This window comes from Oryza brachyantha, chromosome 3 (genome assembly GCF_000231095.2).
Source record: "Oryza brachyantha chromosome 3, ObraRS2, whole genome shotgun sequence".
Classification (NCBI taxonomy): Eukaryota; Viridiplantae; Streptophyta; class Magnoliopsida; order Poales; family Poaceae; genus Oryza; species Oryza brachyantha.
The window spans coordinates 5,271,993-5,290,466 of record NC_023165.2 but is presented as its reverse complement, the minus strand read 5'-3'; the positions used below and the strand labels follow the sequence as shown (position 1 = coordinate 5,290,466).

Sequence of the window (18,474 nt, the reverse complement as noted above, 5' to 3'; positions counted from 1 at the left end):
TTCTACAACAGATTCAACGCCTGAACGGTTTTGCTAAAAATCTTTCTCGTAATTTTTCACCAAAATCACATGATTATAACTATATTATATATTTACTGTATAAGTACAACGTAATTAGCAAATAATTATAATGTAACTATCTAAGATGTAGCAATAATATAACTAGCACTGAGCTATGAGTATTTTTAAAAGTTACTAAGTGAGACTTACATAAAGCTACTCTATCTTTTTATTTAACATCGTTGATTTTTGGGCTATGTTTTACGTTTTTCATTCACCATATTTAAAAAATTATATAATTATTGATTTTTTTATGATTTTATTTATTATTAAAGATTATTTAAGCATGCCTTTTAATTTTGCATGTTTGTGCAAAAAGTTTTACTACATCTGTCCCATAACACTTATAATTTTTGTCCATTCGTCTTATTCAAAAATTTAATACAAATATAAATATTTATAAATAATACTTAAACTACTTTTAGTAATAAAGAAAATGATAAACAAAATAAATAATACTTTTAAATTTTTTTTAATAAGACGAGTAGTCAAACATTGCAAACAGAAAATTAAAATCCCATATAATCTGGGACGAAGGGAGTAATAAGGTAAGTCGTAAACGGTCAAACGCGGATTCAGAAGTTAACAACATCAACTAAAAAATATCTAATAGGAGTACATAGTAGTTATATTTTAATTATACTTTATTTATTATATTGTCTTACACTACAGTTATAATGCAGTTACGTCCCCGTCTGACTCTCACTAAAATCACATACTTACTAGAAGATATATATAGTTACTTGTAGGCATGATGTATCATCATCATTTGCGTGTACATTTTAGCGTACGATGCTCTCTCTTGCATCTACCTTGCCATCTAAGTTACGCGTCGCTGCCAGGGCAGCGATGCACATGTGACACAGTTGCGCTCCCATGATGGTGCATAATGGTGTGGCGCGTACGGGCCGGGGAGTGCATTGTTAATGTTCAGGCTTACCAAAAGCGCAGACACCTTCGGAGCTTACCACACCGGCGAGCCCACCAAAATCCATGCATCTTAAGAGAGTGCAGTGGCATGCAATCGATTAGTCCTACGCTGGTTTGTTCGAATTGAAGTTCTACTGGCTTTCGCAGAGACTAATCAGTTTGATCACACTTGAAGTGGAAGGCTACGTGTGTGTTTCTTTGATTTATAAAAGACAATAGATTATTTGATTTTTTTATAATTATTTAATAGCATAAATAATAAAATTAACTACTATAAAATTAAAAATTTATTATATAAAAATAAGACGATCGAAGTCAACGTAAAAGACTTTTTAAAAATACACTGTTTAACATTTAAAACAACAGGCATAAAAAATTGAGAAATAATCTTACCTGAAAGAGTCCAGCCTATATACTCCAGTTTGGCAAAGCCATAATTGCAGCGAGCTGGTAGTAGTGATTAGTAGAGGCCAGACCAGTGATCGGGTTATTCACACTCACGCAAAGCGGGCCAGGGTCACGCCTTGTGCTGCAAAAGGAGGTTAATTGCTAGAATTGCGGCAATGTGTACTCATCACCTGCTACGTTTTTCACTGCCAAGTGCTAGCCATCATCGACGCTCACCTCCTTCCTGTCATTCGTGAATGCACACTTCGATTGCAGTGATCCATACAAAAAGAATTCGAGCTTAACTATTCTACATATATAAGCCATAGCGTTTTGGCGCGCGAAGTCACGCGAGTTCTTCCGGTTTCCATTCGGACTCAGACCGGACGGGATCGCGGCAATGGCTGCCACGAGCACCGTTGGCGTGGATGAGCAGGAGCTTCCCCTGTTCGACCCTTCACCGTGCGCCTACTACGTGCAGAGCCCCTCCGCGGCGTCGCACACGCTCAGCCACCCGGCGTCGGAGTCCACGGCGATCATCCTGTCGCCGTTCCCCGACGCGGCGTTCTCCGTCCCGCGCCACTCCCGCGGCGCCGACGACGTCGGCGCGCACGACCACGACCAGGAGGCATCCCGCCTGACCCTGTCCCGCTACTCCTCCTCCCGCGGCTCCAACAACTCCTTCCTCGCCGCCGCCGCCGACAAGAAGCTGCCGGCCGGCCACCGGGGCCGGCAGGTGCTGAGGTTGCTGTCGGGCCGGTCAGGCCGCGGCGTCGACGACGACGACGAGGAGGTGGATGGTGAGGTAGGCCGGCGGAGCGGGGCGTGGAGGTACGTGAAGCTGGACCCGGACGCCCCCTGCTGCTGCATCGTGCTCCAGGTGGCGTGGAGGGTGGCCGTCAGCGTGGCCTTCGCGCTGCTCGTCTTCTTCGTCGCCACCAAACCCCGCGACCCCGCCGTCTCCTTCAAGGTCGGCAAGGTCCAGCAGTTCAGCCTCGGCGAGGGCCTCGACGGCTCCGGCGTGATCACCAGCTTCCTCAGCTGCAACCTCACCGTCGTCATGGCCGTCGACAACCACTCCAAGGTCTTCACCCTGCACGTCCGCCCGCCGCGTCTCGACATGTCCTTCGGCCGCTTCACCTTCGCCACCTCACAGGTGCAAAAGCCATCAATCACGCCATGGCTCACCGAGCGACAGCGACTGACCCACCCACTGATACGCGTTCGTGTGTTTTTTTGGAGCAGGGCGAGGAGGCCTACGACGTCGGGGCGCGAGGCGCGAGGTCGGTGAGGCTGTTCGTGGCGGCGGAGGGGAAGCCGATGTACGCTGCGGGGCGCGGCATGCAGGACCTGCTCGAGTCCGGCGGCGGCCTGCCGCTCGCCGTCACGGTGAGGGCGCAGTCCCGGTACCGGATGGTGGGGAGCCTGGTCAGGCTCAGCTACCGTCACGACACCCAGTGCGTCGTGCGCCTCAGGAGGTCGCCGCGGCGGATCGACGCCATCGACGCCGCCGGCTACACCTGCACCGCCGAAAGATAGATAGCCTCATGTTATTAGCGATCTAAAAGCCAGTGCAAAACTAAATTTAAGTAAAAAACCTTAAATCATATTCAAATTTAAGGCTTAAAATTCGAATCCGGCTTATAAGTATAAGCGGAAACGAAAAGACGATAGTCAAGGTCTGTCTCATAAGTCATAACTATTTGGTGATTTTTACAAATCTATAACTGGTTTTTTTTAAATTACAAGGATATTGCTGGTGATTTTTTTTTAATTTTAGATAACGTTTCAAAACCGCGAGAAATTTACGATTGTCCCTAACTATTTAGGCTTAAGTGCTAGACTCGAAACGCTAGGTGTGGGTATTGTGCGAGGTGTGATGGAATGATCCGTTGGTCGTCGGGTGACGTGGTGCGGTGGACGAAGCGCATCTCGGCGCTGGCGAGGAGCGGGCGCGAGGCGGAGGCGGTGTCGGCGTTCGCCAGGATGGACGCGGCGCCGAACGCGCTCACGCTCGCGAGCGTCCTCCCGGCGTGCGCCGGGCTGCGGGACCTCGCCCTGTGCCGGGCCATCCACGGGCTCTGGCTCCGCCGCGGGGGCGGCCACGGCGCCAACCCGATCCTGGACAACGCCGTGCTGGACGTGTACGCCAAGTGCGGCGCCCTCGCCAGCGCGCGCCGGCTGTTCGACGAAATGCCGGAGAGGGACGTGGTCGCCTGGACGACCATGGTGTGGGGGCTCGCAAGGAGCGGCAGCCCCCAGGACGCTGTCGCGATGTTCCGGGCGATGCTCTCCGACGGCGTCGCCTCGCCGAGCGATGCCACGTTGGTCAGCGCCCTGCACGCCGTGGCCACCTCCGGTTCTTTGGTCAGCTGCAAGCTGCTGCACTCGTACGCCACGAAGCAAGGTCTCGGAGGCGAGCTGGTCGTCGGCAACGCATTCATCGATGCCTACGCCAAGTGTGGTAACGCCGGGCTGGCGTTCAAGGTGTTCGTCGAGCTCCCGGAGAAGGACATGGTTTCCTGGGGCACCATCACGCGGGCCATGGCCGTGCACGGCCGGCACAGGGAGGCGCTGCAGCTCTTCTCGCTGATGCTCCGGCGCGGGGTCCGGCCGGACGCCGCCGTGTTCCTTGCGCTGCTCACCGGTTGCTGCCACGCCGGGCTGGTGAGCCAAGCGCTGCTGCTCTTGGACGCCATGGCGAGGGTGTACGGGATCTCGCCGCGGGGGGAGCACTACACGTGCGTGCTGGACGCCTGCGGCCGGGCCGGGCAGCTCGACAGAGCTGGAGAAATCTTCAGGCAGATGGCCGTGGAACACGACGCTGATCAGAAGGCGTTTGGAGCTTACTGCTCTTGTGCCGTGTCCGATGGCGTTGCCGGTGCCGCCGGCGAGCGGCTGGCGGAGCTGTTCCTCGACGGAGAAGTAGACGCCGGAGGAGGCACATATGCTCTAATGTGCAAGTCGCTCGCTGGTGCAGGGAGGTGGGAGGATGCCTGGGCTGTCCGCGAGAGGATGGTTGCAAGAAGGATTGGAAAGGCAGCTGCTTGTACCTGGATTGAAGTGTAGCATCACTCTGCTTCATTATCCCGGATGGAAATGTATTTGTGTAAAAAAAAAGCATTTTGGATTTAAACAATTCAACAGTGGTTTTAACACTTTAACTAGAGGGTGTGGTTACAAGTTGCAGAAGATGGGTTGTCAAACACCTGAGTCTCATAGTGTTCAGCCTTTATATTTCAAGCAGCAAATATTATTACCCTGTTTCAGGTTATAAGATGTTTTGTTTTTTTCTAAATTCATATACATACTAATGAATCTATATACACATACATTGGTTTATAAATGAATCTAAAGAAAACAATAGCATTTTCTTATAACCTAAAACAGAGGTAGGATCAACTAGTTGCTTCAGTGACTATTCGTGTGACAAACAAGTTAGGCCTGTGAGCACAATACATGATTCAGAAATGCTAGTTGGGGTGCCGTCTCATGAATAACAGTTACAGCGGTCCATCCAACTATGAAATCTGATGCTAGTTACAGCACGCCATTCTTCGTTAAAACACATCAGTTCCACAAGTGCGGAACATCGTATGTATAACTCATACCTTGTGGTTTATCATCAACCAAATGGGCAGGCGAATCTTAACTAGGTTGATGTGAACCTAGCAGCCTCCACGCACCAAATGAAAATGAAGATGATCAAGTTATTGGGTAAGATGATCCAAAGTTGAACGATGCTGCAAATGCTCTAGAGAGTATATTTTATGAGATGGATACACTTGACAAATGCTTGACTATCCCTTCCTTTTCAGGGTTGCATATAACCATCATGTCTATGCGGAAGAGACCTATAATAGGGAGCACCACAATGATGAGCATGATTTTTTTAATGCAAGAATATATCAGCAATGTTAGACAATTCGAACAGTTACATACACAACATTACTCCAATGTGAAATGTGTTTTTCTCTGGATAAGTGATATTGAGATTCCTCCAGGAACACATATTAATTTATCAAGTACTTGATAAGGTGGTGCGTGAAATGACACGCCAACTTTCTGCTTTTGATTCCTGATTGAAGCAAAACATGAAATGTTAAAATTGCTCCAGTATTTCCATAGTATACTTAACGGTTTGCATTTTGGTTGTCAACCTTGGGCTGGGCATATAGCATTCATCAGGTACAACATCAGCAGGACATAATTCCAGAAGGTACAGGATTTCCTGTTCGTTTGGAGATTTTATTTTATAGAATGGTTTTCTAAAACCTTTTCAATAATTTCCGTTAGCTGCCTCTGATATCACATAAGTTTAGATTTTCTTACCTAAACTGATGATAATGTTGCAGAAGAATTTACATTAGATGTGTGACATGTGTCTGACTATTGGGAGAGAAAAAAAATACCTTGGTTGAGATACCACCAAGTGCATCATTTCAGCATAATATCCATCCCGGTGTCTCATCACCATTAGCACCTATTCAAGGGAGGGGCATTTCAGACCTTAAGGTGATTGTCAGCATTAACAGACAAAATATTACGATAGAGTTTTTATAGGACCTGGGGCTAATTAAAATTTCTGTTGAAGAGTCAAAATTAGGATAAGACATCTGATCTCTGATAACAGACAGTACAGTGAATATTTTCTTATTCATAAAAAGCAAAGGTGGTATAACACAATGATTTAATCATAGCGTTTTGTGTGGGGAAAAAATGAGAGAAAGGAACAATACGAGAGAACACAAACATACCTCTCTGTCCATCATTTCTCTAAAAGCACATTTAAGCATGATAGCTTTGAATGAACTCTACAAATCTGTGTGCCTGTGTGGTATTGGTCCGAAATCCAAACTCAGCTACTCTCCCCTGAAAACTTAGCAGAAATTAACATCATGTGAAGACAGCAATATTTAAGATAATATATATTTTAGGAGCAATTTTACCATCCTTGATAAGATACCTCGAGGTACCACATTTTCTAATATAAAACTTCAGTATCTTAAGTTACTTAGTACCTAGAGGTGCCAAAATTTTACACTAACACTGCAAATTTGGTATCTTGAGGTATTTTCTCAAGGACTATAAAATTTCCCATATTTTAGTATGAACTGACCTGATGAAAGATGAGTATCTTTGATGTAGCAATAGCCAGTCCATTCATTGCATAGCAGAGAATGGAAACCAACACGAGTTTCACGTGATCACACTGCTTTGTGCTCCATCACCGCTTGACATAAGTCGTTATAATGTCAAGTATAGGAGAAATTTGATAGAATTTATCATGCCGACAATACCCCTCCCAACAAAATACCCTAACCAATGGGTTGATGATGCAAGTATCTAGCACAAATCCTTTACAGCGTATTTCATAGAGTAATTTCAGTACCAATGTGATTTTGTTTGCTTTTACTAACCAATTATTCAAACGAATAATATGATCAGGCACCAAACCATTTACCAAAGAATCAAGAACAAATCTTTTTGCCTCGACAAACTTTAGGTCTTTACATAAACTATCAATCAGCATAGCATTGGTAAAATTATTTGGAATAATATCCCTATTGATCATATCTGTACGAGTTTGCTGGACCCTGTCTAAATCCCCAGCCATGCAGAACCCATGAATCAAAGTATTGAAAGCCACAACATCATACTTAATCCCCTTATTATCTATCATGCACTTTGCCAGCCAAAGTTTCCCAGCTCGGCAGAGGCTCCGAATTGCAATGGTAAAACTAAACTTATCTGGTCCAATGCCCTTCTTCAACAGATCAACCAGCAGCTTCAAGACCCTGGCAAAATCATCAATGTCACAGAGCCTACTCATCAGAGTGTTATAGCAGAATGCATCAACATTCCAGCCCAATTCTTTGCTATGTTCCAGCAAGCACACTGCTTCTGAAAACATTGCATTTCGGCACAAGCAATCAAAGAGAATATGCACTGTCTCAGTCGTCACAGACAGCCCTCTGCTGCGCATAACATCTACTTGCTGAAATGCCTCGTCCAAGAACCCCATCCTGCACAGGCCAGACATGTAAATGTTATACGTAACCGCAGTTGGCTTCCACCCGTTTAACTCACTTTCCCCTAAGATCATTTCCACCTTGCTGAATTCCCCAACACGGCAGAGCCCCTCAATAAGCACGCTGTATGATACTACATCCGGCGGGCATCCGTTCTGGATCATTGTATCAACTAATCTCTCTGCCTCGTGAAACCTTTCCTGCTCACAGTAAACACGTAGAACCGCGGTGAAGGAGCGGGCGGTGGGTCGCGGTCCGTTCTCGAGCATGTGATCGAGGAAACCCAACGCCTCCTGCAGCAGCCGGAAGTCGCAGAGCATCGAAATGATCCAGTTGTAGACGGGGGCATCGGGGGAGCAGCCCGCGGCGTCCATGGCGCGGAACACGCTGTCCACGAAGTCAAGCGCGTCGTGCGACGACTTGAGCAGTGCGGTGAAGGCGGAGGCGGTGGGCGGGGCTCCGGACTTGAGGAGCGAGGCGAAGGCGGCGCGCGCGGCGAGTGGGCGGCCAGAGGCGGAGAGGGAGGAGATGAGCGTGGTGAAGAGCGACGAGGTGGGGGCGAAGGGCAGGGAGCGGAACAGGCGGAGGACCTCGCCGTGGTGGCCGGCGCGCGAGTAGGCGGACATGAGGGCGTTGTAGGCGGCGGGGGTCGGCGAGGCGGGCACCGAGCCAGCGGGCGGCGGCGAACAGTGGGAGGCCGAGGAGGGGGAGGCGGTGAGGGAGGCGAGGGCGGAGAGGAAGGAAGAGAGCTTGGGGTCGTGGGAGCACCGGCGGGGGAGCGTGGGGCGGAAGGGCATAGGCGGCGGCCGGCGGCGCGGGGGGGATGTGGGGAGCGCCGGGGTTTTGGTCGGCGCTGGGGTTTTTTTGACTTTGGAGGGGGTTTTGGGATGGAGTCTTGAACTGGGCCGCCGTATTTTTTGATGGGCCGAAGTGAGCTGCGAGCTTAAGGCTTTCGGCGATCCACTCTTCATCAAAGGTCTCCGGCCTTTTGATTGGTTTGTTCTGTTCGGCGAGGTGTGTTTCATTGTTTGGTGGACTGACTCAACCCGAGTTCTTTCGGGCCCAACCAAATAATTGTCGTCAAACCTTGAAACCTCAATTTTCTTGACGTAAACTTAAAATCTATTATCTCCCGTCTACATTATAATTTTTTGGGCGCTCGCTAGGTTCGTATAGGATAAATCTAGACATATATGTAAAACATATGCATTTATTCATGGATAAATCTAAGTAGAGCTAGAACATATTTTAATATGAAACAAGGAATATGCAAACAAAATTGTATTAATTTTAATAAAAATGTATAATTACTCGTGCAAAACAATATGTTTTTTGTTAAATTTTAGTAAACTTTACAAATATGTGACTAAAAAATATGATTGTCAAACATGGTTATTGAAGCATATCGATATAAATCTAAAGTTTACAAAATCACAGATATTTTAATCAAACTATCATAAAAGCTATAGCATAAAAATATAGATTTAGCACTAAAGGTATGACAAAACTATATATTTAAGGCATAATATCATAAAACTATATGTTTAACATAAAAAAATTCCAAAGCTATAGCTTTTATATATATCTTCATGATAACATTAATTAACTACAATTATGTGATAACTTTGTTATTGAATATTCAATTTCATGATAAATTGGTGCTAAATATATGGTTGAATGATATACCACCTTAAATATGTAATTTTATATACTTTCATCAAGAGTCAGTGTGAGGGGATAGGTGGGATGGAGGAGAAGACGATTGGGAGAGATGGATCTGCCGCATGCCATGTGAGGAGGAAGTCATCGTTGAGGCTGAGGTTTAGGCGCATGCTTTGGACGGTGCTCAAGGAAGAGAAGTAGGTTGTCACCATCCTTTGGCTCACCCCCTCTATATCTATACCCAATCATCACCGCATCATCTCGAAGTCGCACATTGCATCTTGCCAGAGTCAATACATAGGTGGGATAGAGAAGCTAGGAAGCCATTGTTGGCCCGAGGTTTAAGTATGTGTTGTGGGCAATACTCGAGGATGACAACCACGATGTCTCCATCTTTTGGCCTAACACCTGTAGATACCTAAGCTGTCTCCCCATCACCTGCATGTAGCAATGGCAACAATGAGGCGGCAGAGAAGAGGTGTATTAGGAAGGGGTTCGATAGTAATGGGTGGAGGTTCCCTTCTACTACTCCACGGCGGATGAATCGTAATAACGACGACAAGTGGATGGAGATGAGTGAGGGTGAGAGCTCACAAGAGGTGACAAAGGAGACGCACGATATCGATGAAGAGGGAGGTGGGGGTGAGAAAGGTGGAAGGTGACGTGGAGAGGTGGGGAGAAGAAAAGTCATCCCTGAAATATGGGTCCAAAGAATTTTTAGTTGGTTTTAATTAACTATATTATGGTATATATCATTAACAGGTGTGCGCTACGTAGGATCAAAATAGTTCTAGATTAAATTAGCGGTTACTTCGTCTGGTTTAAATAATCCAACCACATATAATATATGATATATGAGTTAAAAGGGATAAAAACCAAACAACCCCAAAAGTTAATAGTGGTCATTCGGACTTTTTCCCAATGTAAAATTTAGCGCTCAAATATTAAGGTGAAAAGGAACATAGGCATACAGTAACATAACGATTGGTCGCTGCTGCTGTTGGTGGGTGAAACCAGCACGTACAGGGCGCATGTGCCAATCAACAATCACGTTGCAGAGAAGCGCACTGTTGGGGAACAGCTCCCTGGCTGCATCTATCCCTATCGCGACAGCTAAACGCCAACTGAAAAACTAACAGGGCCGGCCACGCGAGATCGAGACTCTATACGGGTCACGAGCAACGCGCCAAACACCACACGGCCACCACGCCAAAGCTGGCGCCCCCGCCCGCGCGCTAGCTGATCTCGCTCTCGATATGGACGACATGGCCATGCGCGTGCATGCCGCCCCCGCCGGACGGACGGACGGCCCGCGCGCGCGTCCCCATCTCGCCCATTTCGGCTTGGTCCACGGAATTTCGCACCCAACGAACGGACCGGCGAAGAGGCGAGCCCACGCCGCTAGCTATAGCTCGCACGGAGCATGTGCGCGCGCGCGTCGTACGTGGACCAACACGCTCGCTTGGCTTGGCTCCCCGCGGCGCGTCTCCAAACTGATCGATCAGCTTTGCGCACCGCCGGCCGGTCCGGCAGTGAGCCAGTGAGCCGAGTCCCCCGTGAAACGTGGTAGTGAGTTGACACCCACAGGACAAGCAAGCGTACTCAAGATGAACATGAACGGCACCACCTACGGGTATATCTAGCGCACTACTAGAGAAAACACCCTTGAGCAATATATATATATGGCTAAAAGTTCAAATAAGTATTGCTAGGGTCTACACCAACGCATTAAATATACGTTACCTTTGCTGCCGTCGCTAACATTTACAATACATGCACAACTGTGGTAATTTTAATAATGGACAGTTTTATGTTCCTCCAGTTTTATGATTTTATTATTATATTTATAATTATATTATATTATTATTTAAATATAACTGAAGAATGACCAGAGACGAGGATCGAACCTCGAACCTCCTACTTGTGGAGGGACGCCCTACCCATTAGACCATGATCTTGATTTGTAGTCAGCCTGAGCATGAGAATGATCTAAAATATCTCGATTAGGTTCGTGAGCTCGTGACATATTTTGATATTATTCTAGTTTAGATTATTGACCTGTACCCTGAGTACGTACATGTACAATAATTTAATATTTTAACTTATAGTAAAACGTATTATTTCATCAATTTTCTCTTAAATTATTGACATGTACCCCTGAGTACGTACATGTACAATAATTTAATATTTTAACTTATAAAATGTATTATTTTATCAAATGAATGTGAATGACTAATCCACTTCTGATATATACTCTTCATTAGAAAAGTTAAGTGCTCTTTGTATCAAGTCTTCACACATTGATTACTTGGTTAGTGACTCAATACTTCAACCTATAGATAGTGTGCTTGAGCCTAGACTTGTGCACTTTTACCATGCTATTTTTTCTATGAATGATTATTTTTGGCTATGGATGAGATTGAAATATGTTATTTTTCTGTGAATGAGATTTTTTTTGGCTAACTGCGGATGAGATTAAAATATGTTATTTTTTTGATGAATGAGATTTTTTCGGTAACTACAGATAAGATTAACATATGTTATTTTTTAAAATATGTAATTTTTTCATAAATGAAATTTTTTTGGCTAACTACGCATAAGATTAAAATATGTTATTTTTCTCATGAATGAGATTTTTTGGCTAACTATGGATAAGATTGAAATATGTTATTTTTTCTATATATGAGAATATTTTTTTTGGTTAAGTATGGATGAGATTGACATATCTAGTCTTAAAAGTTTTACCAACACAACTCAACCTTTGCAACACATAACTAGCAATATATACTATTATTTATTGCTAATTGTGTAAAATGTTGCAACACATGTGCTGCAACGCGAATTATCCATTGCAAACTCACCTCACCTACTAATAAGTGTTACTAAGTTTATTTTTTTATAACAGATGGTCAATATGTTGGTAAGCATGTATTGCTAGAGAGGGGTTCTTATTGTAGTGGCGAAGAAATCAATAATAGAGTATATATAGTTCTGTGACATACAGTAGTACTTTCCCCTGTATAAATTAACATTTATAGCCTTTAAAAATTATTTTAAAATATAAACACTTACGGTACTAGTTGTTAAATAAATTACTTCTTATTTAGATCCTTCCATCTTACTCCCTAGTCACCCTCTCACTCTTAATTACACCTTTTTTTTACGGAGAGCCACGTTGGTCTTGTTATCGTAGTTTTAATAATTTCTGCTAAACAACCTTTAAATGTTTACGTCTTGAAACAAAAGATGTAATAGAAGGAACTGACTATATAACATTTACAAGAAAACATCCATCATCTCAGTTATTTTTTGTTCAATTTTATGATTGAGATACAACGATACAGATCAATCAAACCATTTTATACATAAACTAGCCCTAACCCAATTGCACTACTCACTTATAGTCCCAACCACTACTAGAGAAAACCCCATTTAGCAATACATATATATATGGCTAAAAGTTTAAATAAGTATTGCTAGGGTCTGCACCAACACATTAAATATACGTTGGCTTTGATGAACCTCGGACCTCCTGCTTGTGGAGGGACGCCCTACCCATTGGACCATGATCTCGATTTGTAGTCAGCCTGAGTGTGAGAATGCTTTATTAGAAAAGTTAAGTACTCTTCATATCAAGTCTTCACACATTGATTACTTGGTTAGTCAGTCAATGCTTCAACCTACAGGTAGGGTGCTTGAGCCTGGACTTATGCACTTTTACCATGCTATTTTTCATGTGAATGATTATTTTTGGCTACGGATGAGATTAAAATATGTTGTTTTTTCATGAATGAGATTTTTTTTGGTAACTACCTGATAAGATTAAAATATGTTATTTTTTATATATGAGAATTTTTAAAAATATGTAACTTTTCCGTGAATGAGAGTTTTTTTGCCTAACTACGGATGAGATTAAAATATGTTATTTTTCTCATGAATGAGATTTTTTTTGGCTACCTACGGATAAGATTGAAATATGTTATTTTTTCTATATATAAGAATTTTTTTGTTAACTACGGATGAGATTGACATATTTAATCCTAAAAGTTTTACCAACACAGCTAATCCTTTGCAATACATAACTAGCAATATATACTATTATTTATTGCCAATTGCGTAAGATGTTGCAACGCATATGCTGCAACGCAAATTATCCATTGCAAACTGACCAAGTGTTGCTAAGTTTGTTTCTTTACAGTAGATGATCAATGCGTTGGTAAGCATGTATTGCTAGAGAGGGGTTTTTGTTGTAGTGAACTGTTGTCATCCTCATCCTACGCCTTTGTTCTTCTCATTGCTTCACCGAGATGCCATTGCTAGCTCTTCCCTTCCGTCTCTAGCGGCACAACCCACCGCCATATAAATCGGCTAGTCATCTTCCTGAGCTTTATCGAATTGCCTCTACCCCACCCTCCTCCTCCGTCTGCAGCAACTCCCACTAGTCGACACACCAATGCAACCTTTCATTTCCTAACTCCTATTGTTCTTCTGCTCCCGCCTCCAACCTTAGCTTACCCCCTACTCCATCCCTGCGGCCTCGATGGTGGTGTTATTGTCGATGCGTGTACATCATCTACCACCGGTCCAATTACCTTCGTATCCCTCTGAGCTCATAGAAAATCCATATATCCCCCCTCCTGCCCCTATTTTACCCACAAAACTTAATTAGTAGATCCTCTATCCAAGTTAGGGTTGTTGCTGGGCTCACCACCATCACCAGATATCATCGAGCTTCGCCGGATCTAGAGGAGTTGGTGCACAGATCTTCGAAAATACAATTGCCCCCCTCCCGGATTTTCCTTGGAATGCATTTAGCGATCCCCTTAAACAGAGTGAGACCATGAAATGACCACGTCTAATCCTAGTCGAACACCATGACAGCCGAAGCAGTTGGAGCGGCCTCTGCAGTCTGCACGTATAGCAGGCGACCCGACCGACCGACCGTACGCTGGCGCGGATCAGAGAGGATAGATACAGCTCGGCGTGCCGGCTTTTCCAGCTAGAGCGCGCGCGGTGTGTATACATGACATACATCGTGTCAGTTTTTCGATCGTCGTCAGTGGGCAGTAGTACACTAGTACATCGATCAAGCCATGGAGGGCCCCCGAGCTGAGCTTTGATGCTAGTAGTAGTAGTACTTATTTTCTTTCATCTTAAATATTTATAGCGTCCATTATTTATTTAAAATAAAGCTATTTCCATCTATATATATATCATTTTAACGATCTCAATTATTCTCTTTTTAATTTTCTCACATATCTCCCTCCGTTTCATATTATAAGACTTTCTAGTCTTGCCTATATTCATTTATGTGCTAATGAATCTAGACACACATCCAAAACATATATTTAGATATATGGATGAATTTAGTCAAACTCAGAAAGTCTTATAATTTAAAACAGATGTAATACGCATCAAACATAATCTTTCTTCGATCATTCTCGCCCTCCTTTTAAAACTCGTGCCTAAATCTAGAAATGGTTGTATGTTAGGATAGATGGATTGCTAACTAGCTAGCCGTGACAAATATGCACATACACATGGCTAGCTAGCGCCTAGCTAGCTGGAATTATTGGCCATATATGTGTATATGTCTTCTGTTCTGTCCAGTCATGCAACCCCGGCAGCTAGCTGATCGATCTCAACTAACCCAATCGGGTGCGCGACGGGGAAACACTGCAAAACTGCCGTGTCAATCGATGGCGTCCTTTGGCCCCTTTTTCTTTTCGTTTCCTACAGTTAACTGATCTGACCGTGACGATTAATCAGGACCAGGTAACTCGTACGTACGTGTATACGTATGTGTGTCTTCAGGGGAACCCGACAAGACGTACGTGTACATACGCACAGTAGATCGAGGGCTCGATCGATCGATCGTCTAGCTATTAGCTATGTACATGCATGCAGTAAATACTACGTACACATGAGTGTACACGACATGATATATGACGACATACGTAGGCATGCCGCCGGCCATAGTAGTAGTCGTAGGTTAGCTAGTAAATGGTCACCACATGCTATATATATATATATATATATATTATATTTTTAAGTATGGTCCTTAAGAAACTACTATAAAATACCAAAATTTTAATATAAACTTTTGATATCTCTTCATACGTGAGTATATATTGAGAGGTACTAAATTTTATAAACTTTTAATATCTCTTAGTATCTATCTAAAAACTATAAAATTGCTCTAGATATATAGATCGAGCTTGGAGTAATGTTATGCATACATGCGACCAGGCCACATGCGTATGTGATGATCGAACGCGCGAAGTACTCTCGTAATAAGCACCAAGCGCACCGTGTACACTGTGCATATGCAGTAGCTAGCCGCAGTGTGGTACTGCCGTACACTACACGGCAAGCAGTACCTCCTGAGACGTACCTCTATCGCTACACGCACGTACACTACATGCAGTGACGCATCTAAGATTTTAATTAAGTTTAGATAATCTAACTTATACTCCTATCGTTATTTAACGTCGTTGACTTTTTATATACATTAGATTATCCGTTTTATTCAAAAAACTCTACATAATTATTAATTATTTTTATATCATTTCATTTATGTTAAATATACTTTTACATATATATATAGTTTTATATATTTTAAAAAAATTAAATAAGACGAATACTCAAACGTATATAAAAAAGTCAACGACATCAAATATTTAGAGACGGAGGGAGTAGAAATTTATTTAAATATCATAAATATACAATACATGTTTAAAATTAATAAAAATCACATATTATTATTAAAAAATATTTTTTCCAGAGTTACTTTTTGCTTTTCACAACATATATAACTTAGATTATGATTTTTTGGGATGGCCCGCCACCGATTACATACACCTGTACCCTTCTGTGGCGCCGCCCGCGCGTGACCCACGTTTCAGTACCAACGTACGTAATACATACTAGAAAGAAAAAGTAAAAAAAGTAAACACCCTCTCTGCATCCTGTAGACTGCATGCAGCAGCCAGCCAGGTTTGCATGCATTGCGAGCAAAGCAGACAGATTGCAGCACGATCTTTGCCGGTCAATCAACCACCTGCATCAGCTGCCCTTGCTATAGCGCCACGTACGACTACGATCGACTACTACCATAAACAGTCTCGTCGAACAGTACTGCTTCCCGGACTTACGCAAATCATCTATTATCTTATTATCTTTTGCTTATGCATACGCTAAAATTTATTCTTTAATCTTAAATTTAGAGTTAATTTAAGATTTTTCTATTATAATTTATTTTTCAACTCTAACTTTTGTATCACTATTAACGTATATATAAAGTTTATTCAAAAAGTATTTTTATTTACAAACATGCCGTGTACAGGCGCGCGAGACAAGACGAGATGGGGCTAGAGCCCGGTGATCGATCGATTCAGCCGTGGAGGCGAGCGATCGGTTAAACGGAGGGGGGTGCGTGGTCCAAGCTAAGGGCGCGGGTGGAGGAGGAGGAGGAGGAGAGTTTCGAGATCTCGACCCCGACAAGCCTATAACGCCGTGCCCATCGGCCGCAGCGCCAAAGCCTGTGACGGGGATCAATTCGGGCGTACTACCGCGCGCACATTGATGGGTCGATGGATCGATGGATGGATGGGAGCCCGCCCGGTTGGGGTCATGCTGCAGGCCGGCCGGGTCCCCCTACACCATCCAATGCATTCACATATATGGCATGCGGATTAACCATACATTTGCAACTACTCTCTCCGTCCACGAAGAACGTATTCCTAAAACTGCAATGCGTGGTTTAGTTGAGACAGAAAAAAATAAACAAAATGTCTCTGATTAATCTAAAAACAGTATCGATTGATACATATGTAGAGGGTATTATTTATATCCTTCCCTAAAAGCTAGCTACCCCAAAAGATATGATGTCCTCCTTACATTAGTCCAGGTCCAGCACAATATATACTATCTCCGATCCGTCAGAGATCAGGAGATACGTTGCAACAAGCAATGCATATATAGCCGATCCGGTTGATGTACGTACGTGCGTGCGTGCTGATCAATCAGCGTCGTTGCATGTCTTGGCCGGGGCATTTTGAGGAGATCGAACGGCTGCTGCATCGAGATAGAGCTCTAAGCTAGCCCCCTACTGGCTGGCCGGGCTGATTAGCAGAATGTGTTATGCAAATTAACGAGCCGGCATCACGTACTGTGTGATGATCGACGGCGACGATCGTAATGATGGAAAACTGAACAGTTAAACACGGATCAGTACGCGTGGTACTTGGATGATTTAAATCGGTTTAGTCGATGACGATAGATCAATTAATTGTGTTAGTTTCGATCCATCCATGCATGGACGGTCGGGCCAAGCTAGGTTGCATTAATGCATCAACAACGTCACGTCGTACATTAGCTGCATAGTTAATGTCGTTACCTTTGTTCCCAACTCGTGGAATGTGGGGGCCAGCCGCCCAAACTGGAGCTCTCACAAAAGATCTGCTGGTATGTGTATTCAGCTAGTTACTCTTAGTAAATCAAATGTGCAGTGGTATATATAAACTGAGAAAAAAAATCCAAATCGCTGCGATATGAATGGTAGGGATGGTGTGGGCTGATCCACAGGTCATAGGTGATTCTTAACTGCCTCTACTCTAACTAAATTATTGTCATATATATATATATATATATATATATATATATATATATATATATATATATATATTAGAGTTGATTGTGGATGTTTTTTCATCCTACTTTGTTTTTCATAAATTATTTTTATTTACAAATATAATGTTTGTTTTTCCATAAAAAAGACAAACAATTATTCCTATTTGAACATTTAATTTAGGGGTTGTTTTTGTTGAGGTGTAGGCGTGTAGTGCCTTTTTTTCTAGACCTGACTTTGTGCATGTTAAATCATACTCTCTTTATCTAAAAAACAAGCATCCCTATAAGCTTTAGGAGAATTAATATAATTACTTTCATACCCCTGGTTGAATCCCCATATTATTAAGGATGTGATGCAGGTAAAAAAATAATAAAAGTAAAATTAGCACGGAACTAGTAATATATCCATAAATACTGTGGCACTATGGCCGTGTTCGGCAAGCCCTCACAAGTTATCTTATCCCTAATTACGCGTATGTTTCCCGAACTGCTAAACGTTATATTTTTTGCGAAAATTTTCTATAAGAAAGTTGTTTTAAAAAATCTTATTAATCTATTATATATTTCTTAATAATTAATAATCAATTAATTATATACTAATTTATTAGTACGTTTTTCGTGACGGATAACTAACCCACCCAGCCCTCTTACTGAACGGGGCCTATGACCAGCAGCCCTGCACGCTAGCAAGCTTTGGGTGCTCGCGCTATTAGCCATGTGCGGCTAGATCCAACAGTCATAAACAGTGATAGAAATATTTACACATACTGAT

General features: G+C 43.2%; 3 protein-coding genes across 6 annotated transcripts; 2 read left to right on the top strand and 1 right to left on the bottom strand.

Moving 5' to 3' along the window:
• Positions 1–1,694: 1,694 nt before the first annotated feature.
• Positions 1,695–3,240, top strand: LOC102704966. Its single transcript, XM_015835179.2, has 2 exons — positions 1,695–2,533; positions 2,623–3,240. The coding sequence occupies exons 1-2, from the start codon at positions 1,778–1,780 to the stop codon at positions 2,914–2,916; spliced, it is 1,050 nt and encodes a 349-aa protein (XP_015690665.2). The 5' UTR covers positions 1,695–1,777; the 3' UTR covers positions 2,917–3,240.
• A 5-nt stretch (positions 3,241–3,245) lies between these two features.
• Positions 3,246–4,590, top strand: LOC102704690 (putative pentatricopeptide repeat-containing protein At3g13770, mitochondrial). The gene has a single exon (XM_040522813.1). It carries the CDS (start codon positions 3,262–3,264, stop codon positions 4,444–4,446), a length of 1,185 nt encoding a protein of 394 aa, XP_040378747.1. The 5' UTR covers positions 3,246–3,261; the 3' UTR covers positions 4,447–4,590.
• LOC102701150 (pentatricopeptide repeat-containing protein At5g64320, mitochondrial-like) lies at positions 4,306–8,247 on the bottom strand. 4 transcript variants are annotated; one of them, XM_040522812.1, is made up of 5 exons: positions 6,497–8,247; positions 6,135–6,249; positions 5,320–5,860; positions 4,989–5,231; positions 4,306–4,430 (listed from the first exon to the last, which is right to left on the bottom strand). In XM_040522812.1, the coding sequence occupies exon 1, from the start codon at positions 8,204–8,206 to the stop codon at positions 6,605–6,607; it is 1,602 nt and encodes a 533-aa protein (XP_040378746.1). In that variant the 5' UTR covers positions 8,207–8,247; the 3' UTR covers positions 4,306–4,430; positions 4,989–5,231; positions 5,320–5,860; positions 6,135–6,249; positions 6,497–6,604. The 4 variants fall into 4 exon arrangements, with proteins under 4 accessions (XP_040378746.1, XP_040378745.1, XP_040378744.1 ...); XM_040522811.1 differs by lacking the exon at positions 4,306–4,430 and having other exon boundaries at positions 4,723–5,231; positions 5,320–5,455; positions 5,790–5,860; XM_040522810.1 differs by lacking the exon at positions 4,306–4,430 and having other exon boundaries at positions 4,723–5,231.
• Positions 8,248–18,474: the final 10,227 nt, after the last annotated feature.